This window comes from Leptonychotes weddellii, chromosome 8 (assembly GCF_054177405.1).
Source record: "Leptonychotes weddellii isolate Sample4059 chromosome 8, ASM5417740v2, whole genome shotgun sequence".
Classification (NCBI taxonomy): domain Eukaryota; kingdom Metazoa; phylum Chordata; class Mammalia; order Carnivora; family Phocidae; genus Leptonychotes; species Leptonychotes weddellii.
The window spans coordinates 44,148,090-44,173,279 of record NC_138376.1 but is presented as its reverse complement, the minus strand read 5'-3'; the positions used below and the strand labels follow the sequence as shown (position 1 = coordinate 44,173,279).

Below are 25,190 nucleotides of genomic sequence, written 5' to 3'. Positions count from 1 at the left end.
GACGCTTAACCAACTGCGCCACCCAGGCACCCCAGCCAGGCAGCATTGATAGCATTAAGATTTACTGAGAAAAGCTTCATGCTCCTAAAAGGCAGGAAACCTAGGAAGCCACATAAAGGCACAGAAGATGGAAGTGAGTCACTTTTAATTAACCAATCTCAATCAATCAATCAATTTCTCTCTCTCTCTGGCTCACACACGTGCACACACACACATACACACACACACCTCAGTCCTGAACTGGGAAACAGGACTCAGTGGCCAGTTTATAGGCTGAGTCACTTCCAGGCTGTGGCCTAGAAAAATGGCAATAATATAGCAAAATATAAAATAACAATGAATAAACAAAATACTGTGTAATCATTGATACTAAACACCAAAACAGCAATATTAAGAAAATTTATTTAAAAACTTTGATCTAGGGCGCCTGGGTGGCTCAGTTGGTTAAGCGACTGCCTTCGGCTCAGGTCATGATCCTGGAGTCCTGGGATCGAGTCCCGCATCGGGCTCCCGGCTCGGCGGGGAGCCTGCTTCTCCCTCTGACCCTATCCCCTCTCATGCTGTTTCTCTCTCTCTCTCTCTCTCTCAAATAAATAAATAAATAAAATCTTTAAAAAAAAAAAACTTTGCTCTATTGCTGAGACCTAATATATAAATACACTACAAATGACAATGAGTTAAGTATAAGAATATGGAACCTTAGAGAAATAAGGCACAGTGGAAAAAGTCAACTAGAAAAGAGTATATGCATTATTCTATTCCAACCAGGAGGCTAAAAGCCTGGTAGACACCTGGAGTCAGAACTGAAACAACTTTATACCAAAACTATCGATGAATCTTTTGTTCATTTATTTTCATTTACGTCTCTCATCCTTACTCTCAGTGGATACCCAAAAAATAGACCCCTCTGGAGACCTACCAGTGATCCTACAGTCTTTCTCATTTGATTAAGCTCTGACCCCCATCTATCCACCTCATTCATTTGTATATTCCCTCTGTTGAACACATTCCAAAATATTTTCTACTTTGTCCTATAGTAACCAACCCCCACAGGCTCAACCTCTTTCTGAATGCTCCCCTACCTCTGCTGCCTCCGAGAACAGAGCTCTATCGTAAATGGAAATAAACTCATTCCTCCCTTCTCCCTCCATTGTGGCCAGTACCTCCCCCTACAGATGACTGCTCTCCACCATGAACTGCCTCAAATTCATCCAGCCCTTTTGGCACTCACTATAGTGACCAACCATCCCAGTTTTCCCAGGATTAGGGGTTTCTCAAGACATAGGGCTTTCAGTGCTAAACCTGGGACAGACACTACCCAAACCCAAACTTTGTCAACACTGTAACATCCACCTTCTTGCCACTGCCCTAAAAGACAGATACATCCATATGGATGATCCCCTCAACACCAGTCTTACAGTCCTTGGCAAATTCTGCCCACTCACACTCTACCTCGGCAGCTCACTCCCAAGGTCAGAGCCCCATTCACAACTACCCCCCCACCCCTCAACATACATATACTCCCCCCAACCATACCTCCTCACCCTCCCTGCTCACCTACTCCACATCCCCACTACACAGGCTCCCTGGATCCATCAGTCTCTTCCCCCCACCCCCAGGCCTTTAACTCTTCCTGGTTTTAATTTTCATCCCCAAATATATTTCATCCTCCAATTCTATCAATCTATGTGCACTCCCCATAGCACACCATGGCTTTTATCTCTGTATCTTTACACTTATTTCCCATATCGGAAATGCCCTTCTGTACCCTCTGTTACTACTGGAAAATGTCTATATAGCTAACACATTATCTCTACAAAGTCTCCCCAGATTTTCTCAGTAAAAGCTACTTCCTTTTCTGTGCTTGAACATGTGGTATTATAGTACTTATGTACTATACTATAAGCATTTATATGTGTATCTCCTTTGCTATATGAACCTAAGCACAAAGAAGTTTGTTATACTTATTATATTCCCAGCTCTCATCACAATACCTGGTGAAATGTTTACAAACCGGAATATATAAACTATGGAGGGTGACAATATTCAAACTGAAAAAACAAAGAAAAAGAAGAATAAATAAATATTCTGAAAAATATAATGAAACTCCAGAAAACTAAAAATGTATAATCAGAGCATACAATAATTCATCAAATAAATGACAATAGCTATGAAGCTATTTTACATTTTTTTTTTTTAAAGATTTTATTTATTTATTTGACAGAGAGAGACACAGCGAGAGAGGGAACACAAGCGGGGGAGTGGGAGAGGGAAAAGCAGGCTCCCCGCAGAGCAGGGAGCCCGATGTGGGACTTGATCCCAGGACCCTGGGATCATGACCCGAGCCGAAGGCAGTTGCTCAACCGACTGAGCCACCCAGGCGCCCTATTTTACCTTTTTTTTAAGGTTTTATTTATTTGAGAGAGAGAGAGCGCACGAGCCCACACAAGCAGGGGAGCAGCAGAGGGAGAGGGAGAAGCAGGCTTCACTGAGCAGAGAGCCCGACATGGGGCTCGATCCCAGGGCCCTGGGATCATGACCTGAGTCGAAGGCAGCTGCCCAGCCAACTGAGCCATCCAGGCACCCCTTAACCTTTTAAAAAAATTAGACCCCATCCTCCCTCCTAGTCAGTATTCTGTCTGGACAGAGGCTGCAAAGAATACGCTGGGGGGAGGAGAGGCGCAGAGTTCGCTGCGTCTCCAATAGCACAGCAATAGATGCAGGCCCTTGGGTTCTAGACCTAGCCATTAGGCAGCTTCTAATTATGTTATTCAGACCTACTTTTCAGTGAAAATAATGAAAAATGGTGGATAAACCATTTTTTAAAAATTAGTTTACAAGGGGCGTCTAGGTGGCTCAGGGCTCAGTCAGTTAAGCATCTGACTCTTGATTTTGGCTCAGCATGATCTCGAAGTGGTGAGATCAAGCCCCAAGTTGGGCCCCGTGCTCAGCGCAGAGTCTGCTCGAGATTCTCTCTTCCTCAGTCCCTCACCCCACGTGCCCACAAGCAAGGTCTCTCTCAAACAAATAAAACTAAATAAAAAATAAAAAATTAGTTTGCAAGAATTAAAAAACTGACAAGAGGAACTGCCCTTTTTTGAGGAAAATCTAAGCCCAGGAGAACCAAAGCCAGTTTTGCCCAGAAGGCATCAGCCAATGGCATCCACTTGTACTTCAGATCCTCAGCCTCAAGGGGTAAAGTGAAAAGATAAGGATTAGAGCCTGCCAAACATGGGATCCCAAAGGAGACCCTTCCTACATTAAATTGGGACCCCAAAGGACGACATTCTCAAGGAACCAATGAACTAGAATTGACCCTCCATCTCTTCCCCAACCACAGGAGAATGAAAAGCAGGCAGTTTTGGCACTGGACAAGTCAGGAAAAGAAAAAAGTAGGAAAAACAAAGTCTTTCAGAAGCTTAGCCACTCCAGGCACACATCCACAGTTTTGATGGGCCAGGGAGCCACATCCTTAAATATAGTTTAAAAACAGTCCTTGACAAGTAATACCCCCAGAAGCCTGGGAGAAGCCAATAGAGTACCTCTCAGAGGAGAGCACACTCATCCTGGGAACCCCCAAAAAAACTATATAAGGGCAATAATCAGTTAAAGATAACCAGGCACGCAAGGAAACAAAACAGGAGTGAAAAACAAGCACAAACAACAGCAAAAACAGACCACACAAATTTTAAATCTTAGAATTATCAGACACAGATTAAAAAGCAATCTACATTTACAGAAGACAACAACAGATTTTAAACTGACTGCAAAGAACAAAAATCCATTTAACAGATCTTTTTTTTTTTTTAAGATTTATTTGAGAGCGAGCAATTGCACAGGGAGTGGGGGGGGGGGAGGAGAGGGAGAGGAAGAGAAAATCTCAAGCAGACTCCCTGCTGAGTGGGAAGCCCAACATGGGGCTCAATCTCATGACCCCGAGATCATGACCTGAGCAGAAGCCAAGAATCGGACACTTAAACAACTGCACCACCCAGGCACCCCTAACATAGCAGATCTTTAAAGGAACCAAACAGAACTTCTAGAAATTACAATAGCCAAAATTTAAAACCTAATGGCAGCAGAACTGACAAAACAGAATAGAGAAATAAAATGGGAAATGGTTCAAGAGAAATAATCTATAATTCAACAGATAAAGAATACAAAGGAAAATGCAGATACTAGAATGAGACGTGAAGGACCAACTAAGAAGATCTAAAATACGTTGGATTGGAATCCCAGGCAGAGAATAAAGAATAAGGACAAGAGCACCAATCGAGAGTTTCAAGAAGCCTAGTGAAACGTGAGAAAAAGAATCCCACTGCTCAATAAACAGAACATTTAAATCAAGGAGAAGTGAATCAGAGTATCTTAAAAGGAGACAACAAGCAAGGTGGCTGCGTTTTGTGTTTGGTGTTTTTTTGGTTTTTTTTTTTTTTTGAACTTTAAAGATCAGATTTTTTTGGAGACAACAAAAAGAAAAACCCACAACTCAAAGGATGGGATTTTACATCTCAAGACAACTCCCAGGTAATAAGTCTACAGTTTACAAATCATTTTCATAGAAGATATTTTGTACAAATTTTACATGTATTAAGGAGCAGGACATAAACCCCATTTCTGTTTTAACGGGGGGGAAGGGGAGCAGGAAAGGGGAGTGGGAAAAAACAACTTTTTTTGGACACAACTATTTGGAAGGAGTAGACCTGAAGAAGGCAAACCCTACCTTTTCATCCTCTACAGCAAAGAGTTTTAAAAAAAAAACTTTCAGCCTTGGGTATCTCTCTCTGAAAGCCACTTCCTGGCTACTGGCCAATCCAAGCCAATTATTTAAAGTTCTTCATGTGGTATTTTATGTCCACTGGGTAAATGATTCATTATGCCCACTGCTACAGCACTCATAAACCAACATGTCTGCAGGGCTAGGCAGGGTCTAACCTAGGACTGATGGGAGAAGGGCTTGTAAACAAGAGACTAAGGTGTCATTTTCTCTGCAGGTACCAATAACACCCATAAGGATACTGTCTACTAGGCTGACCATACAAAAGTGCACATAAAAGCACATAAGTTCAGCTAATATGCTGCAAGAGAAACAAGGACCTTGTTAAACAGTTCTCTCCATTATCATTTGTTCTCTCTCAAGGGATGCTAAAACAAACAAACAAATAAACCCACACATTGGTTGAGGCCACATTATAAATCCAAACACTGGTGTGGGATTTCCGTGGAGAGAGGGAAACGTGTAAAAACAAAAACAAAAGCCCCAAACATGGTTGTAAGAACGGCTCACAACTTACCTGTCCCTATTTATCAACCCTCACTCACTACCTAAGGCCATTAATTCCAGAATTTTCTGCTGTATAAAAGGGGTCAGAGAAGTAGAATAGGAATGGAGGGAAGGAGTGAGAGTCAAAGACATGAAAAAGCCAAGATCTCCTGAAGAAAAGCAGTGATTCCTCATTTGCTTCTGCTCCCTGGGGCTAATACAGAATGCCTAGAGCACGTATGTGATTTAAACAGAAACTGCCTTTTGGGAGGTAACAGCAAGGAGTAGCACGAGGGAACATAAGACCAGGACAGGATTTTTAAAGCTTCGAGATCTCAACAGTCCAAAATCTCAGAACTTTCAGAAGGGATGCTGTTTAACAAAGGGCAAAACCCTTTCTTATACAAGACGACCCCCAAGTGCCTTCTGCCCCAGTGTTCACCACTGGTCATACCAGCTCCCCCGATCACTCGTGCAAAATAATGTGCCACCTCCCCACAGCTTCTTTTCAAACCACGATTCTCTCACTTATTTTGGTCACCAAGCAGTCCTATTCTTTAGTGGCCGATAGAGTCCCTCCCCACTACCCCCCTGAGGGGTAAAAATGAAGGAATTCCCCCAGGCTGGTCCCAGGAACTCAGAATTAACTAAGAGGAGGGGCAGGCAGCCTCCTGGAGACAAAAACAACTTCAGAAACTAAACCTACCTTTCCAAGGATGGAAAATTTATTCAGATAAAGTTTGAGAATTCATATATGTCACAACAGGATAATAAGAATTAAGAGGTACAAATCTCACACTCTGGGACGCCTGGGTGGCTCAGTCAGTTAAGCATCTGCCTTCGGCTCGGGTCATGATCCCGGGGTCCTGGGATCGAGCCCCGCATCGGGCTCCCTGCTCTGTGGGAAGCCTGCTTCTCCCTCTCCCACTCCCCCTGCTTGTGTTCCCACTCTGGCTGTCTCTCTCTCTCTGTCAAATAAATAAAATCTTTAAAAAAAAATAAAAAATAAAAAGAAATCTCACACTCTTCCTTAAGCCTGCCCTACTGCCCAACCGGATTCCATACACTGCATCATGTCACCGCCATTTTATTAAATGGAGGCCTCCCCACCCCCTCCCCGGCACTAATCACACAGGCAACTGCATGTGTCATAAAAACGCACAACTTTTCCATGAAAAGCTGTAAGTCTCTTTCTCTCTGGCTACACCAGCAATTCTCCAGTTATTTCAATATTTTAAAGTCTGCAGCAGTGTGCAAAAGAATTTCATTTCATTTCGGGTTTGTTTTTGTTTTTTTTCAAAGAAAGGTCTCGAGGAGATGGTGAGTTTTACTGTCTTGTCTGGAAAGAGGTTTGATCTGCTCTCGAATATTCCAGGGTGAAGAGACCTGGAGAAAGTATAGGATGCAGAGGTCTATTTGGTATAATCTTCTCCTTCATTCTCATCTTCACCACCAACGGAGAGAGCAGCATATCAGCTTACAGAACTGAACTTGGAAGTTGGATTTTCTTCAGGTCTCTTTGGCTGGTGCAGATGAGCAGTCCTGATCCTTTTTGCCATCTTTCCTGTCTGACTCCTTCCAGTGGTCTTTGTTCCCTCCATTTCCTGGACTGCAGCTGGAGCTCCCACTTTGGCCCTTTGGGACACTCACCCCATCTACTTTATTTTCATCTTTCCTTGCTGCTCCTTCCTCAGATGGTTGATCCGGAACTACTTTCCCCCCACCGCTTGTGGGAATTACTGCTCTGTGTCTGAGCTTTGAGATCGAGCAGGAGGGTTAGGACTTCGCATCACCCAAGCACTCTCCTTTGGTGGAAGGGCTGGCATTACCTTTAGAGACTGTTGAGGTTTGGGAGGCTTAGAAGTTGGAGAGGGACACTCTTCCTCCTTATTGAGTGTTTTATTTTCTAGAGACTTCTCCCTCTCTCTCTTTCCTGCATTTCTCCCAGCTGTGGCTGAGGTCCCAGTCTGTGATGGCTCACTTCCTGCCCAGGACTGTTCTGTTCCTGAATTTCTTCACTTCGCCAGCTTGGGTGTCTCCCCCAAGGCTATTGTTGCAGTTTTGGCTCATCCAGCTGGCCTTTCAGTTTCTCCCGCTCCTTCTGCAGCCACTCTTCTACTTCTCAGTCTTTAGCAGCTGTGTCGACAGGCTTTCCCCCTCCAAAGACAGAGGTTGCTCAGGTGGACTGGGAGGTGCTAGCAGAGGAATCATCTTCCTTAGGAGTACTCCAAGGCTTTACATTCAGTTTGTTTTTTTTGGAGGGAGGGGAGAGGGGAGGAGGACCTCTATCATCATGCCCGTAATTATTCTGAGAGTAATCCTCTCTGGAGCTCCATGACCGATCATCTCATCTTTCATATCCATCTTCATAGCGGTCCCCACCTCCTCTGTAGTTGTCATCCATACAGTACCCACTACCAAATGTTCTTCTGCTACTGCCTATCCTGGAATCATACTCTCTGCCATAATCTCTGCTGCTTCAGTCCTCATAGCGATCCTGGCCCCCATATAGATCCATGGTATCTCAGTGTGGGCTATCACGATAGGAGGGTGACTATCTTATTCTCAGGGGAGCTACAGGTAGACTATCAGCTGACTTCTCAATAGCAAAAATGGAAGCAGAAGACAGAAAAATTCTATATATTAAACATGTTAAAAGAAAAGCACCTACCTTAAAATCTTTAAAGAAAAAAAAAAGGCTGTCTGGCTAAGTCGGTAGAACATGCGACTCTATCTCAGAGTTGTAAGTTGGAGCCCCACATTGGGTGTAGAGATTACTTAAAAATAAAATCTTGCAAGAAAAAGAACCTGCCAACCTAAAATTCTACATCCAGCAAAAATACCTTTCAGTAAAGAATGCAATCTCCTTTCTTGCTTTTTGGTTTGTGTGACAATGCCTAAAAGATAAAAGTAGTATAGCAATAAAACCTTAAAGAAATTACTTCACCTCAAACTAATGCAACATAAGAAGAGCTGGACATTTATGGAAAGATGAACATTTAATGTTCTCCTGTACATCTCCCTGATACGCATAAATTTTTATTATTAATTGGTTATTTATATAATTGTGTCATGACTACTCAACAGATAAGAAGACCCAAGGGTCAGGTACCATTTATATGCTTTGTTGGATATCCTTCCTACACACACTCATGATCACTCTATGCCCAGTTTCGGAAATATTTACTAACCGCTGAGACAGTCAACAGTTCAAGACTGAACTCCTATGATTATAATTCATTTCACCCAAACACACTTGGAATTTTATTTCAATGGTTTAACATAAAATATCAGATTAACAATTCTTCTGATTTTACATTATTAAACTTTATAAAAACTAAACATTTTGGAGCAAAACTGCAATGAATAGTAAGTCTGCTTTAAAACTACTGTAGCCGGGGGGCGCCTGGGTGGCTCAGTCGGTTAAGCGGCTGCCTTCGGCTTGGGTCATGATCCCAGGGTCCTGGGATCGAGCCCCGCATTGGCTCCCTGCTCAGCGGAGAGCCTGCTTCTCCCTCTCCCTCTGCCTGCCTCTCTGCGTACTTGTTCTATCTCTCTGTCAAATAAATAAAATCTTTAAAAAAATAAAAAAATAAAAATAAAATAAAATTAAAATAAAAATAAAACTACTGTACCCGGAAGTTTGTTCCCCACTCACCAGTTTCCCTATGAACTAAGTTAATCAAGTGTTTGAAATTTGCAACTGTTTCTTTAATTCCAAACTATTTCAAGCACCCAGTTAATTGGCAGAATGCCTATTTCTTCACACAGCTTTCTATTACTGAGATTCAAATTTTCTTCTTTATGACATCTCCCTTATGTTATCTTCTGCAATAACCTTTTGGTGCACAATTAAAGGCCTCCCAAACTCAATCTTTGCTGAGGTTCCAACTGGCAAATGTCTTCAAAAAAAAAAAACAAAAGAAAGTAATTTTCCTTTTCCATTTTTACAATGTAGCCCAGTAGAAAATTGTTCAGCTTTACTTGGTTCTAAGTTTTTAAACTACATAGCACTTTGGACATTTTTTAAAGATGAATGGAAGAGAGGCAGCCAAACTCTAATTCATGAAAGATATGGTGAAAACTGAAGCTTTCCAAGTTAAGCAGCTAACAGCAGATTACAAAAATATGGCTTTACTTGCCTGGGGAGGAAAGGCTGAAACTTGCTTAAGAGTCAGTATGGGGGCGCCTGGGTGGCTCAGTTGGTTAAGCGACTGCCTTCGGCTCAGGTCATGATCCTGGAGTCCCGGGATCAAGTCCCGCATCAGGCTCCCTGCTCAGCAGGGAGTCTGCTTCTCCCTCTGACCCTCCCCCCTCTCATGCTCTATCTCATTCTCTCTCTCAAATAAATAAATAAATAAATATATATATTAAAAAAAAAAAAAAAAGAGTCAGTATGGACTCAGGGTGCCTGGCTGGCTCAGCCAGAAGAGCATTCGACTCTTGATCTTGGGGTTGTGAGTTCGAGCTCCATGCTGGGTGTAGAGATTACTTAAATAATAAAAAATTTTTTAAAAAAAGTCAGTATGGACCAATGATGCATCTATGTTTATTCAAGCAAATGGAGAATGAAACAAGAGCACAGTAAAATAAAGTCAAATTGATTTGTTATCATTTTCTCTTACAGGCCATGGGAAATCAAGTCTTATTACTAAATTTACATTTCCATTATATTATTTGAAATTCAAACAGTGAGAATACTAGCTATTGTTCCTGCCTGGGGTAAAGAGAAAGGAGGTATTTATTCCAAGAAATGTTTAAATACATAGGTTTGCAACTGAAAATATTAGAAAGCAGTTTTATGGCTTTGACAAAGGTTTCCTATCTGTTGACCCAGTTCAACATTTTCAGTTCCTCAGAAAATTATTCAAACATTTGATGGTGTAGTTGGCACAATATCCCACCCACCCAAATAGCTCTGCTACCCCCTTTCTGCCTTATCTTTTAAGATTCAGTTCAAATACTGTCAGCTCAATGACGCCTTCCTAGATTAATCCAGTCTGTAGCAATATCCTCTTTACTTTTTCATAACTCTTAGAGACTGTATCAAACATTCTGGCATGTGATTATTTTGCCTTGTTCTCTGTTTCATGAAAACAGTCTCTTTCTACTCTCTCAAACCACAAATGTTATAAATCCTCCATAATGCAGAACATAATGCTGGATATACATAAAGCATTATCAAATATTAAGTATAAAGTACTATGAAGGACATCAGTAGCTATGTCATTGTCTATGTCATATATACCTGGGAGTAGAATTCTGTAAGCTAGGGACTTAGCTTAAAGATACATCTGCATAGCAAGCACACTTTCTATAAACTGTGTTAATTTGGGTACCTTAGTAGGAAAGAGGCGGGTAGATTCAAGTCCCTCCAAGCCACTTCCTGACGCTGACAGGGATTTAGACAAGCGTTCCCCATCATCTTATACATTTACCCTCCATCAAGGAAGAAAGAGGCTACTCATCCATTTGTCATACTTCAAAGTCCATCAAGAGCTTCCTTCCCTTGCTTATACTCCTACCTCAATTTACAGTGCTATCTCTAATTCCATTCCTAAAACATTCATGTGTTTCATCTGCACTGAAAATATGGATTCAAATACAGGAAGCAGCCATGATACCACCGAGAAAGGCTGGTGTTATTCAGGGACATCCGGTTATCAAGCGTTGCCAACACCAGACGTGAGGGGAAGCAGCACTAGCTGCACTACACAGAGGCCACTCCGCTGTATGCCATCAAGTCACAGCTCTCCTTCTACTCCTCTACATCAGAAATAGGGAAAAAAGAGCTCATTTCTGCCTTGAAGAACAGATAATCATGTCACCCTCCCCATAACAGCCCTCATTCTTGTAATACTGTAATTATGTATTTTACCCATATTGTAGTATAAGCTTCTCCTTCCAAAGCTAAACTCCTACCCCACCTAAGTGTGGCCATTTCCATTCTATATGCTCAAAATTGCGAAAAGAGAAAACACTGAATTCATACATTCTAGAGCCATTATGTTGTTCTCTGTAATGATCCTGACATTGATCTCTTAAAATACCAGTCACTTGGTTCCTTATCTATATCTTCCTTGCTAATGTTAACTTTGAGTTACCAAAAAAGAAAAAAGACAAAATTATTATTTTTATTTTGTAGAAATAAATAACAGCAGCCTCGGGACACATATATGAGAATCATCTTGTTCACTTTGTTTCTTGCCTCCAGTAAGATCATTACAACCCCAAAGTGATATAGCTTAAGGAATCCAGAAAGCTTAGCAGGAAATTCAAACAGCTGTATATGTACTACATTTATCCCTGATTCTCCTGTTCCATAAGCAAAGTGTTATAATAGCAGTAATGTGTATGCCAACACAAAAAAGTTTTATTAGGCCTTATTAGGCCTCTACTCTCCTGCTTCCCTGGACTTAAAGGTTTTTTAATCCATTTTCAGTTTTTTTTGTTTTTGTTTTTGTTTTTTTTATATTTTATTTATTTATTTGAGAGAGACAGAGATAGAGAGAGCTCGAGCAGGAAGGAGGGGGAGAAGCAGGCTTCCCGCGGAGCAGGGAGCCCGATGCGGGGCTCGATCCCAGAACCCCGGGATCATGACCTGAGCCGAAGGCAGAGGCTTAACCATCTGAGCCACCCAGGCGCCCCGATCCATTTTCAGTTTTTCAATAAGAGATCATTTCCAAGATTTTCCATATGAATTAGAATTTCTCCCTTAACTACCATAATCCAAACTCCACATACTGAGAACCAATACAAACCATTAAATGCTGAAAATTAAAAAGAAAATAGAAATCTGCAACCGTTTCAAAACAGCACACAAAAATCAAGGAGCCTGTATAACTTATGATTGCTTTTACTCTCTTATTTATAACCCTTTCTATTTAAGAAAGTGCTTTAAATCCCCCATAGCACCTACACAGAGCCCTAACCATATCTCTTAGTTCACCATCTCTTGGCTAAACTGAGTGTAGCAAGCAAAAAGGACTCTCCACAATCTATACTCTGAAATGAAGTCATTAATTTGGACCACTCTAAATTTTGGCAAACTCATGAGAGGGTAAGAACACTGTTTAAAAACATCAACTACCTTATACCTTATTACCGCTCTTTCCCGGGTCCTGAAACATAAAAAGGTCTCTCTGGAAATCAAGAAGACCTCAAAGGATTCTCAGACTCCCGGCAAGATTCAGAAATGCAGCAAGCATCTCTTCAAAATTAAAAAGCCATAAACTTCTCAGCTAACTCTGTTGAAGCAGCTTCACCAAACTTCTGAAAAGTGGAAAGCATTTAATCAAGAATGTTCCCATTTCTCTCCCTTCTGAGTAATCTGAACTCCCTCAGAGTTACCTTCTCTACTTACCTAATGATCAGAATTTCATTTTCCATACTATTAACCATAGTTCTGAGTTACATAATTTTCATTACGTTTCATAGTCTTTCCAAATCATGGTAGAGTTGTTTTAGAGCATTTAGGGTACACTGTTTCAGCTTCTGTTCAAATTTAAGAAGTCAGAAGCTCTAGCTTAGCTACCATTTCCAGTTACGTATCACTGCATAATAAATTACCCCTAAAACTTAGCGGCTTAAAGCAACAACCATTTTATTTTCTCCCAATTTTGTTGGTCAAAAATTCAGAAAGGATACAATTCCTCTGTTCCATGTGGCATCAAATGACGTCACTTGGGGTCCTGAGCTGATGAAAAGACTGAAGAGTCCAAGATGGCTTCACTCATATGTCTGGCACCGTGGCAGAGATGGCTAAACAGCTGGGCTCCACTGGGAATGTCGAGGAGTGCTGAGACGTGGCCTCTCCAGTATGGCAGCTGCCAGTTTACGCCAGGCTTCAGAACAGACGTCTCCAGCAAGCAGATCTCAGCAAATCTAGTCAGACTTCTTACATGACATCTCAGGATTCCCAAAGAAAGTATGTCCGACAAAGGAAGCAGAAGCTGCCAGTTTCTTAAGGTCTGCACCCAGAAACTGGTAACAGTGTCACTTCCACCAAATTCTATTGGTCTAAGTAGTTACAAAACCCACAGCATTCTATTACCCTTTAAAGCTATTACACAATAAATTGTTTTAATCTTCTGGGAGATAGAAAATAACCCATGATCAGGGACTGTCCAGTTGTCAGTCTAGGAACTATCTCTACACACCCCTAAACCACTCGCACTACATATAAAGAATCAGACCAAAATCTGCACTTATTCATTTTAATAAAATTCCAGTATTCCAAATTTTATTAGCTTATCTTACACAACTGAGGTTCTTATAATTTTTTGTTATTATATATGTATGTATAGCAATTATTTTTTTTCTTCCAAGATTTTATTTAAATTCACATTAGTTAACACACAGTGTAGTATTAGTTTCAGGAGTAGAATTTAGTGATTCATCACTGACATACAACACCCACTGCTCATCACAAGTGCCCTTCTTAATGCCCATCCCCCCATCCCCCTCCCCTCCAGCAACTCTGTTTATTCCCTATAGTCAAGAGTCTCTTATGGTTTGCCTCCCTCTCTGTTTTTATCTTATTTTTCCTTCCCTTCCCCTATGTTCATCTGTTTTGTTTCTTAAATCCCACATCATGAGTGAAATCATATGGTATTTGTCTTTCTCTGACTGACTTATTTTTGCTTAGCATAATACACTCTAGTTCCATCCACGTTGTTGGCAGACGGCAAGATTTCATACTTTTTGATGGCTTAGTAATATTCCATTGTGTATATATACACCACATCTTCTTTAACCATTCATCAGTCGATGGTCATTTGGGCTCTTTCCATAGTTTGGCTATTGTTGATATATTGTTGCTGTTATCAACACTGTGGGTACATGTGCCCCTTCAAATCACTATGTTTGTATCCTCTGGATAAATACCTAGTAATGCAATTGCTGGGTCATAGGGTAGCTCTATTTTTAACTTTTTGAGGAACCTCCATACTGTCTTCCAGAGTGGCTGCACCAGCTTGCATTCCCATCAACAGTGTAAGAGGGTTCCCCTTTCTGCACATCTTCACCAACAACTGTTGTTTCCTAACTTGTTAATTTTAGCCATTCTGACAGGTGTGAGGTGGTATCTCAATGTGGTTTTGATTTGTATTTCCCTGATGATAAGTGATATTGAGCATCTTTTCATGTGTCTGTTAGCCATTTGTAGATCTTCTGTGGAAAAAAGTCTGTTCATGTCTTCTGCCCATTTCTTAACTGGATTATTTATTTTTTGGTGTTGAGTTTAATAAGTTCTTTATACATTTTGGAAACTAGCCCTTTCTCCAATATGTCATTTGTAAGTATCTTCTCCCATTCCATCGGTGGCCTTTTGGTTTTATTGATTGTTTCCTTCGCTGTACAGAAGCTTTTTATTTTGATGAGGTCCCAATAGTTCAGTTTTTGCCCTTGTTTCCCTTGCCTTCAGAGACGTGTTGAGGAAGAAGTTGCTATGGACGAGGTCAAAGAGGTTGCTGCCTGTGGTTCTCCTCTAGGATTTTGATGGATTCCTGTCTCACATTTAGGTCTTTCATCCATTTTAAATTTATTTTCTGTATGGTGTAAGGAAGTGGTCCAGTTTTATTCTCCTGCAGGTGGCTGTCCAATTTTCCCAGCACCATTTGTTGAAGAGACTGTCTTTTTTCCATTGGATATTCTTTCCTGCTTTGTTGAAGATTGTTGACCATACAGTTAAGGGTCCATTCTGGGTTCTGTGTTCTGTTCCACTGATCTCCGTGTCTGTTTTCGTGCTAGTACCATACTATCTTGATAATTACGCACTGGAATACAGATTGAAGTTCGGAATTGTGATGCCTCCAGCTTTGGTTTTCTTTTTCAACCTTCCTTTGGCTATTCAGGATCTTTTCTGGTTCCATTCAAATTTTAGGACTGTTTGTTCCAGCTCTGTGAAAAATGCTGGTGGTATTTTGATAAGGATTGCATTGAATATGTAGATTGCTTTGGGTAGTACACACATTTTAATAAAATTTGTTCTTCCAATCCATGAGCACGGAATGTTTTTCCATTTCTTTGTGTCTTCCTCAATTTCTTTCATAAGCGTTCTATAGTTTTCAGAGTACCAATCTTTTACCTCTTTGGTTAGGTTTATTCCTAGGTATTTTATGGGTTTTGGTGCATGTAGCAATCATTTTTAAATGACTCAAAGGGTATTAGGAGAAAGAACCCAATGTTCTCTATGTACACCATCTTTTGCCTAATGACACTGTATATACCAAGTCTCTGATGCACAGCATTTATGAATTATCCAACCTTGCATTATACTGAAAGTCTACAGATAACTACTGGTATTTGTTATTCCTTAAATTTATGTCTTAATTAGTTTGATAAGTTGATTTTAAATAATGAAAGCCATCTCTGAAAGATCCATTTAGACTTGTGCAGATAATCAGCATCTGCCTCTAATCAAACTGAGATGATTAGCAAATTAAACCCTTTAATTAGCATTTTGCATAATTTAGCCAAATTATGCTTCTTAGGTTTAAGAAGGTGAAACAGGGTGAATTTATCAGTTAGATATTCCTTTAAATCTTTATTAATTATCAAAGTTTACCCCATCTACAGTAAAAATAAAGACATACAAATTAAATTCAGCTTAGCTGGCTAAAACCTAACACTTCACAACATTTAAGCTAATTATGTCATTTGGGGCAAATTAACACAATACTCAGAAGAGAAAAAAATTTTTCATTTCAATTTTCTCCATCAACTACCTCAGAGGTCAACTCACCCAAACTATATTCAAACAGCATTTTTAAGAAGGAAGGAAGGAAGAAGCAAGCATCTCTCTGCTGCCATTAAGTACTGCAGAAGGTTAATTTCACTAAACATTCAATCATACAGTTTTCAAGAAAAGCACTCATAAAAAGGTAAGTAACTTGTCAATTTTCTTTGTTAGAAAGAGACCACAGGACAATAAAGTAGCAAAGGGGCCATCACATCACTTTTATCTACAGGCAATACATTCTCTCACACACAGTGATGCTGACTTTTTTTTTTTTTTTAAAGTATCTCCACTCTTAACTGACCAAAACACCCCATTAGCTACCAAAGGTACCAATTTCCAGGATTGGATAAACAAGTCAGATAATAAATAGCAAGAGCTTAAGAGATGGTGGAGGAAGCGTGTATCTTTTCTAACATATATTAAACTCCAGCTTCTGATGAAGACATGGTCTTGGAAATCGCCCCTCTGTTCTAGAACTAATCCTCTTAGCAAAAAGAAGCAGTGAAATTTGAAAGTAGACTTTTCTCATGACTAAAGATAGCAACCTACTACAAACTTCAAATAAATTATCTTTATCCTGCTATGAATACTACCCAAACCATAGCTCTTCTTCTGTGTGTGTGCACGTGCATGTGTGCTTGTGTGTCAAAGGGAGTGATAAATAGAAAAATAATGTCAAGCTTATATTAAAAAGGAACACTCAAATAAATTCTAATTCATTTTAAAAAATATACAACTTACCAAATGAAAACTGACACAGAATAAACAAGAAACTATCCTTTCCAAATCCAAATTCCAATCCATTTATATGCAGATCCGACTGCATTCCTGAACAACCTGTATTTGGAGAGCCCAAACAATAGCTCTGATGTACACTAATCAACCAAACAGTACCAAAATTGTTTCTTTAAGGACTTACTGAAGTGGCAATATTTTTAATATAATTTAGTGTTTTGCATCTACAGGCACTACGAAAATATCAGTTGGTTCATTGACTGGAAAAATCAAGCCTACATTCCAAAAACTGTTCTTTTAGTATTTCATAGTGGGTCTCAGACACGGCATCAACAGCCTAATTTGGAGCAACTACAGCTCTGAAATGATATGATATATATCCAGCCAAAAAAAACTTATTTCTCTTAACCCTTGAATTATCAATAGGGCAACTAAAAGGCAAATGTAAAAAGTTAAAACTCTAGGAATATAAAAGCCCAACCTTTAGTCTTAATTCATTTGCTATTTAACAAACCCCAGTAGCCTTTTACTATTAAAGCAGAAGGAAGAGACATATAAACACCTGCAAAGCATGAACTTCAATTCATTTCACTACTTTTTTCCCTTCTGCACTGATCGGACCATTGGAAGTTAAAGTACAGTGCTTTGGCTCCCCCAAATGACACTTCTAGAGCATAATAATCCTGTCACAGAGAAAAGAAACAAAAGCCAAATACAACGGGGTTCCTTGTATCCCATCCTCATTGGCAGAAACTTGTCCAGTACTAGATTCAGTTTTAATATCATCATCCCTCATCTACCCTACTCTCAACCTAATTAAACAAACATATTATATATTCAACCAAGAGTTTATCTCCAAGTCCCAAAAGGTGAAGGAATTACATAATTAAGAAACAGGAGTAAAGTGAAGGTAAAAGTATTGTACCAAAAAGTTTGCATCACAGAGGTATTAACAGTCCAAAAAAAGTAACACGTTTCTATAAAAATGCCTTAAAGTAATTAACCACAAAGATTAGTTCCAAGATTATAACTAACCAGACCTTCAAACACCAAAAAGTCCTAATCTGAGAAATAAAAAATATCACTAATAAAAATCACTTGTTTAATTTTAAACATTCAGTATAACTCCTAGAGTCTGTTTTCATATGCATAAGCAAAATGCTTACTAAATAATAAAATGGCTAACCTTTAGTGTTCACAATGTGCCAAACACTATGCAATTTACATAGATAATTTCTTTCAGTTTCACAACAATTCTATGAGGAATATACTAAGATGTTCTCTATCTTATTGTAGAAGAAAATGAGGCATTGAAAGGTTAGGTAACTTACCCAGGGTCATAAAAAATCCATTATGAGATCAATTTTCCCACATTTTCTCACTCATACACTCTCCCTTAGCAATCTTCTTTTCCACAGATTCAAATACTACTGTTACATATGTATTTTGATTATACACTTTCAACCATGACCTCTTGAACACAGCCTTATATGTTGAATTGTCCACCGCCTATCTCCACTGGCCTACCAGCACTCATAAGCAGTATATTCACAACCAAATATACCATCCTATCCCAAAAACATACTCCTATTTCTATATTCCCTACCATTACTAATACACTATTCTTTATCTACCAAATAGCTTGGAGTCATCTTCATTTCACATTCCACTAAGTAATCAAATCTTCAGGCTCCTTCCACGTCTACCGTGTTGGCCCACTTCTTTCCATCGCCACAGTCACTTCTATAATTCAGACCCTCATTCAGTCCTTCATTTTGTCATTCACTCAACAAATTTTCCTTGTTGTTAACAGAGAAACTGGCAACATCTCAACAGAACTCTGCCGTAAGTCTCAACATTCTACTACTTGGTAATCTTTTTTTCTTTAACTTTTTATTTTTTTTAACTTTTCATTTTAAAATAATTATAGACCCACAAGTTGAAAAAACAGGACAGAGAGTTCCCTTGTACCCTTCACCCAGGGTCCCTCAATGGTTATATCTTACATAACTAGAGTACAAAACCTAAACCAGGACAAATGACGTTGGTACAATGCATGTGTACAGTTCCGTGCCATTTCACCACATCTGTAGATATGTGACACAACCACAATTAAGAGGAATTATTTTTACTCTGAGGATCTTAGTGTTAATTAATCTCATTAAGGCTTTAATAGACTCATTCTCATGGTCAGCTAGTAGGCAGGCCCACTTAAAGATACATGAAGTGGTGTCCAGTATTACCTGACAATCTTAAATCTCAACTTCGGGGGCACCTGGGTGGCTCAGTCAGTTAAGCGTCTGCCTTCAGCTCAGGTCATGATCCCAGGGTCCTGGGATCGAGCCGACATCGGGCTCCCTGCTCCGTGGGAAGCCTGCTTCTCCCTCTCCCACTCCCCCTGCTTGTGTTCCCTCTCTCGATGTCTCTCTCTCTGTCAAATAAATAAATAAAATCCTAAAAAAAAAATCTCAACTTGGGTCTCAACTCTGGACTTCCTTATTCACTCAGCTACTGTGGTTCTCTTTTATCATACTAAATTAAAACATGTCAGTCCACTCCTCAAAAAGTTTCAGCAATTCCTTCCTGCCCTTATCCTATCTCACTAGCCTCCCCTCCCTCTCTTCCCCATAATTTTTTTTTTCTTTTTTAAGATTTTACTCATTTATTTGACAGAGAGAGAGTGAGAAAGCACAAGCAGGGAGAGCGGCAGGCAGAGGGAGAGGGAGAAGCAGGCTTCCCGCAGAGCAGGGAGCCTGATGTGGGGCTCAATCCCAGGACCCTGGGATCATGACCTGAGCCAAAGGCAGACGCTTAACTGACTGAGCCACCCAGGCGCCCCTTCCCCACAATGTAACTACAAACTTCCTTGTCATAAAAATGTACAACCAAGGGCACCTGGGTGGCTCAGTCACTAAGCGTCTGTGTTCGGCTCGGGTCATGATCCCAGGGTCCTGGGATCGAGCTCCACATCAGGCTCCCTGCTCCGCGGGAAGCCTACTTCTCCCTCTCCCACTCCCCCTGCTTGTGTTCCCTCTCTCACATTCTCTGTCAATAAAATAAAATAAAATCTTTAAAAAAAAAAAAAAAAGATCTCAGAGGAGTAGGAGTTATGCTGGAGTTATGCTGCGGTTAGGAAAAATAGGATGACAGAACTCTGTGTGTTCAAGCTGGAAAAAAGAAAGAGTACTACACTACATTAAGGAAGAGCAGCAGGCTGCTGTTCCTAGAAAAAAAGAAAGGCAAGTTCCAAGACCCTCTATCACCAACCAGTCCTCAGAACAGAGCTCCAGCAGCTGGTGAGCCCCCACAAAGCAAAAGAAAGAGATCATCCTAACCCACCCATTCCATCCCTCAGGTTTATCTTCGGAACCTGTAAACTGACAAGTTAATATATAAATTTTATAGGTCCCTAGGTCCAAAGGCAAAGTTCTCTCAATGGTTTGGTGCTTGGAATTCCTCTATTGTTTATACACATCATCATCATCATGCATTAAAATATAAATAAATTTAAAAATTAGAATTCTTATGATTAACATTTCTCAAGTCTATTTTAAGTCGCCATAAATAATACAATTTCTAGGAATTATTTCTACACATAAGTGATCCAAAGACCAGAAACCTCACTATACAAACAGCATAATCTCAGGAAAAAAGCACCTTCACTATGTTCTATTAAGATATCTCCAAAGGGAACAGAAAGAACTGAATGTCCAGTCTTAATTCCCCTCATCTGAGAAGTTTGCTTGCCCTGTTCCACTAGGACACTAGGAAGCTCTACATCCACAATACATGAAGAGTTTTGAACTCTGTTTATGAAAGGGACTATAAAGAAGTATTATTTTGATGCCACTTTTGACCATCTCCATGTGCTATGCTCACAGTTGTTGTGCATACTGGAACTACACAATATAGAGGGTTTAAGAAGATTATTTTTTACAAATAATAGTAAGACATCCAGATATAACCTTAATTATGGAAACAATACGTCTGGGATGACAGCTACTTTAGTGTTAGTGAAGTAAAAAGTCTGTTTTTTTAAAAAGGGGTAACTCCATAACTGAAATATAAAAGAAACAGAAAAGCAATCTAAAACAAATACTAACATACATAAACAATCACACATAGTGCATTAAATGTCATAATCAAGGGGCACCTGGGTGGCTCAGTCGGTTAAGTGTCCAACTCTTGTTTCAGCTCAGGTCGTGGTCTCAGGGTCATGAGACTGAGCCCCGCATCCAGCTCTGCGCTTAGTGTGCAGTCTGCTTGAGATTCTCTCTCCCTCTCCCACCGCCCCTCCCCGCCACTCACATGCACACACTCTCTCAAATAAATAAATCTTAAAAAAAAAAAGTCATGGGGCGCCTGGGTGGCTCAGTCATTAAGCGACTGCCTTCAGCTCAGGTCATGGTCCCAGGGTCCTGGGATCGAGTCCCACATCGGGTTCCCTGCTTGGCAGGAAGCCTGCTTCTCCCTCTCCCACTCCCCCTGCTGTGTTCCTGCTCTCCCTATCTCCCTCTGTCAAATAAATAAAATCTTTTAAAAAAAAAAAAAAGTCAAATCAAGTAAATACTGTACCCATTCCTAGCAACACTGTGAATGCAACCTCCACCAATGCAGACTGGTATAGTGTGTGCGTTGGTGCCTCAAATGCCACATCAGTGAAGTGCTTTTCCAAAAAGGTGAACTTACAGAAACATATGGAACAAAACAAAGCATAATTATCCATCAATTCACACAGTAGTTTCGTTCCAGGAATTATCAGGGTACACAAAAGCCATGGGGGAAAAAAACACTTTATGTATATTTATAAAAGTGTTTGGGTCTAGATTCAGATCATGAGAAACAGGTTTTTTGTTGTTGTTTTTTTTACCCCACATAAATTTTTTAAAGGAACAATAAAAAAATCAATAAAGACATGGAAAAACACATTGTTGTACAGAACTATCCAATGCATTGCAGACACTCCAGCATCCCCATCTCCTATTAAACGCTTGTAGCACCCACCAATCATTGTTACAACCATCAGAAATATACCACAAAGATGTCCAAAGTATCTATTAGCAGAGTAGCCCCTGGAGTCCAGAACCCCTAGAATGAACCAAGAAGCTATCTTCCTAAAAGGCCCAGTCTGAAACAACCAGTGGACCTCTCTCTAAAGAAGGTCCTCCTCCTTTCTTCTAAGCCAAGAACAAAACCAAATCAAGCCTGTAACTTTCTTTTTACCACCCTGTTAAATTATTCCTATCTCAAGCATAAAATCTACTCCTGAATTTTGGCTTCCACTGACCTTTGAATATTACAGGAGTCTATTGTTGAACATGAACTAAAACATACAATGTGACCAAAGAAATGTTCGGGGGGAAAAAAAAAAAGTACCAGAGAAGAAAAGCAACATAGGGTATAGAATAGCCATGGTCAAGATAATGAGCCCTTCAACAACTGAGCTGTGTAAATATAATGTTTTCCCTAGAGGTAGCACACATATTATATTGGGAAAACTACTTATGGCATAATTAATATATTGTGTTTCCATTTCTGCTAAGAACTGTCAGCTAAAATAAAACATCTTAGTAAAATTACAGTTAATGCTTTAATTTCCTACATTAACGTAAATCTCTAATCTCACACCTGTGTTTGTGTATCCCTTTTGATGGGTGCTGTCACCTTAAATGTCAGCAGCTATTCCACTTCATTTCACTGCTAGTTAAGGACTAGCCGGGAGGAAATGTGCTCATATATTTAGTAACATGTTTTGTGCTATACACATTTCAAAAACCTCCAGGTCGGATTTTTGAGTTCCAGTTCTAGCATTTAACTCTGGGTAAGTTACTTCACCTCTCTAACCTTTCCTCATGGAGCTGCTGTCCAGATTAACTTATATAATCCATTTAAAGCATTTAGCTTAGTGCCTGGCATTCAGTGAACACATAACAAATGTCAGCTATTTAGTGACTAACTTCTCTCCTCTGTCTCCTTAGATCACCATGGAGACCCAAACCTTAATAAGTCCACTGCTCATTCAGGTTACCAACAAGTATTCCTTCCTTGGGGAACAAGAACCCCATGCAAGCTCCAAAACAGTCCTCCAGATTTTCTAACATTCATACAGAGGTGACACTCTCTGGATCAACTAAAAGAAGCCGGAATATATTTGACTACTCGACTCCAACATAGACAACAGAAGTATTCTCTTGCCCAAAAGCTTCATGCAACACTGGAATTGGGAGAGCACACTCTGAGCAGAGATGAACAGGGAAAAAGCCAGAGAGCTGGCAGGTATCAATAGCTGGAGGAGGCACCAGGAATCTGAAAGCCAAGGAGATTAGCAATCAGCAGCAACGAGGGAGTAAAGAGAGAGAAAGGAGTACAGAGTAAGAATTTCAACTGCTTCATCTCCGTTTTCAGAAGGGTGGGGAGTAGAAGGATGGATATACTGATAGGGCCTGGGCTAACTGGCAACTACTTCCTCCTGCCTTTGCAACTCAGACTTAGCCACTCAATGACTAGAACAACACAAAATGATTTTTTCCTGCAACTCCATCAGCCTTCCACAACCCTGGTTCTTAATCGCATCCCAAAGACCTAGGATACAGCACTCTGATCTAGGGTCTGAACTAGTCCATGACAGGACTTCAACTAAAAAGGATTAAACTTTCAGGGAGGAGGGGGCAGCAGGAGACAAGAAAAAGTTAGGAAGATTACAGATTGAAAAAATAAAGTATACATTTAAAAATTCAGTCTTTTTTTGAAGACCTTCAGAAAACATAAGTAACACTATACAATGTAAAAGAGAGAATATCAGGGGGCACCTGGGTGGCTCAGGTGGTTAAGCGGCTGCCTTCGGCTCAGGTCATGATCCTGGAGTCCTGGGATCAAGTCCCGCATCGGGCTCCCTGCTCAGCGGGGAGCCTGCTTCTCCCTCTCCCTCTGCCTGCCTCTCTGCCTACTTGTTCTCTCTCTCTATCTGTCAAATAAATAAATAAAATCTTAAAAAAAAAAAAAGAGAGAATATCAGAACACTTATAATGATATTTAGTAAATTAATTTCATTCTTTTAGGATCTAAATAGCAACATATATATAACATTATTAGGTGAGAAACTTCAGCTAAGCTACAGCATACTTTTTCAAGGGCAAAGTCAGAGGCATGAAGTCATCACCAATAAGAATACAAGGAATTCTGTATTCAAAAGCTATACAAAAACTTTAAAAAAGAAAAATGACTTTCGTTAAGTTATTTGAAAATTTTTGCGTATGTTAATTTTAGCCTTCAAGGGTAACTCAGCTTGAAGTTTCACATTTAGTCATAGCATCTCTAGGTTTAAACTATCTTACAATGAGCAAAATCTAATTTTGTAGCTTGATAAGGAAAATCCAAATTTTGTGAACTTCTAAAATATTGCCACTAAAGACCATCTGCTATGGTGTACTTTTACAACTATATGCATAAACAGTGAGTCCTCAATTAAGTAAAAGAATTCAATAAACCTTTTCCTCACTCTCCAAATCTAGTACTATAGCTACCTAAAAATATATATGAAACAATACAAAGTTAGCTTCCATAATTATCTGATGTCAAAAAACAACATGAGGTTAAGAGGATTATATTTGTAGAGTGTGCTTATAGAAAGGAAGCCCTATTAATGCCTTCCCTTACATCATTTGAAAATAAGTTAAAGGTGGGGCACCTGGGTGGCTCAGATGGTTAAGCGTCTGCCTTCGGCTCGGGTCATGATCTCAGGGTCCTGGGATCGAGCCCCACATCGGGCTCCCTGCTTGGCGGGGAGCCTGCTTCTCCCTCTCCCTCTACTGTTCCCCCTGCTTGTGCTCTCTCACTCTGTCAAATAAATAAATAAATAAAATCTTTAAAAAAAAAAGTTAAAGGTATGCAGTTGCAACAGAAACACATAAAGAACTCTGTGCAAATCATAAATTTTCCTATAAAGAATACAGAACAAATGGAAATCTGCTAACCAGCATAATCCCTCAAATTCAGTTCAAAAGAAAAAGCTCATTTCATATAGGACATATATATACCTATTACCTAATATTTAACCCTGAAAAAGGTAAGTATTCCATGTTACTGTACTCATCTTAAAGATTACCTCATGTTTATGAAACAGAAATAGAGGTAAATCTTTTGAACTGACTACTATTTTCTCTGGAAATTAACTCATTTACTCAACACTCAGCACCATGCTCGAATCCATTAGACAATTCAACTCAAAATTGCCCACTTCAAATTCTTGGAATATAAAATGATCTACGGGGTACCTGGGTGGCTCAGTCAATTGAGCACTTGACTCTTGGTTTCAGCTTAGGTCATGATCTCATGGGTCGTAGGATCGATCCCCACATCAGGCTTCACGCTCAGTGGGGAATCTGCTTGGAGATTCTCTCACTCTGCCCCCTCCCCCTGTGCTCTCTCTCTCAAATAAATAAATCATAAAAA

The 25,190-nt window shown here is 39.9% G+C and overlaps 1 protein-coding gene and 1 pseudogene across 1 annotated transcript in view; both read right to left on the bottom strand.

The window, feature by feature from the left end:
- The window catches only part of PRIM2 (DNA primase subunit 2), a 258,314-nt gene extending 251,976 nt beyond the window's left edge, over nucleotides 1-6,338 (bottom strand). The window contains exon 1 of the mRNA XM_081827578.1: nucleotides 6,317-6,338. Coding sequence (XP_081683704.1) covers nucleotides 6,317-6,338 — 22 coding nt within the window. The remainder of the gene's footprint in view (nucleotides 1-6,316) is intronic.
- LOC102732479 (eukaryotic translation initiation factor 4B pseudogene) lies at nucleotides 3,108-10,317 on the bottom strand (annotated as a pseudogene).
- Nucleotides 10,318-25,190: the final 14,873 nt, after the last annotated feature.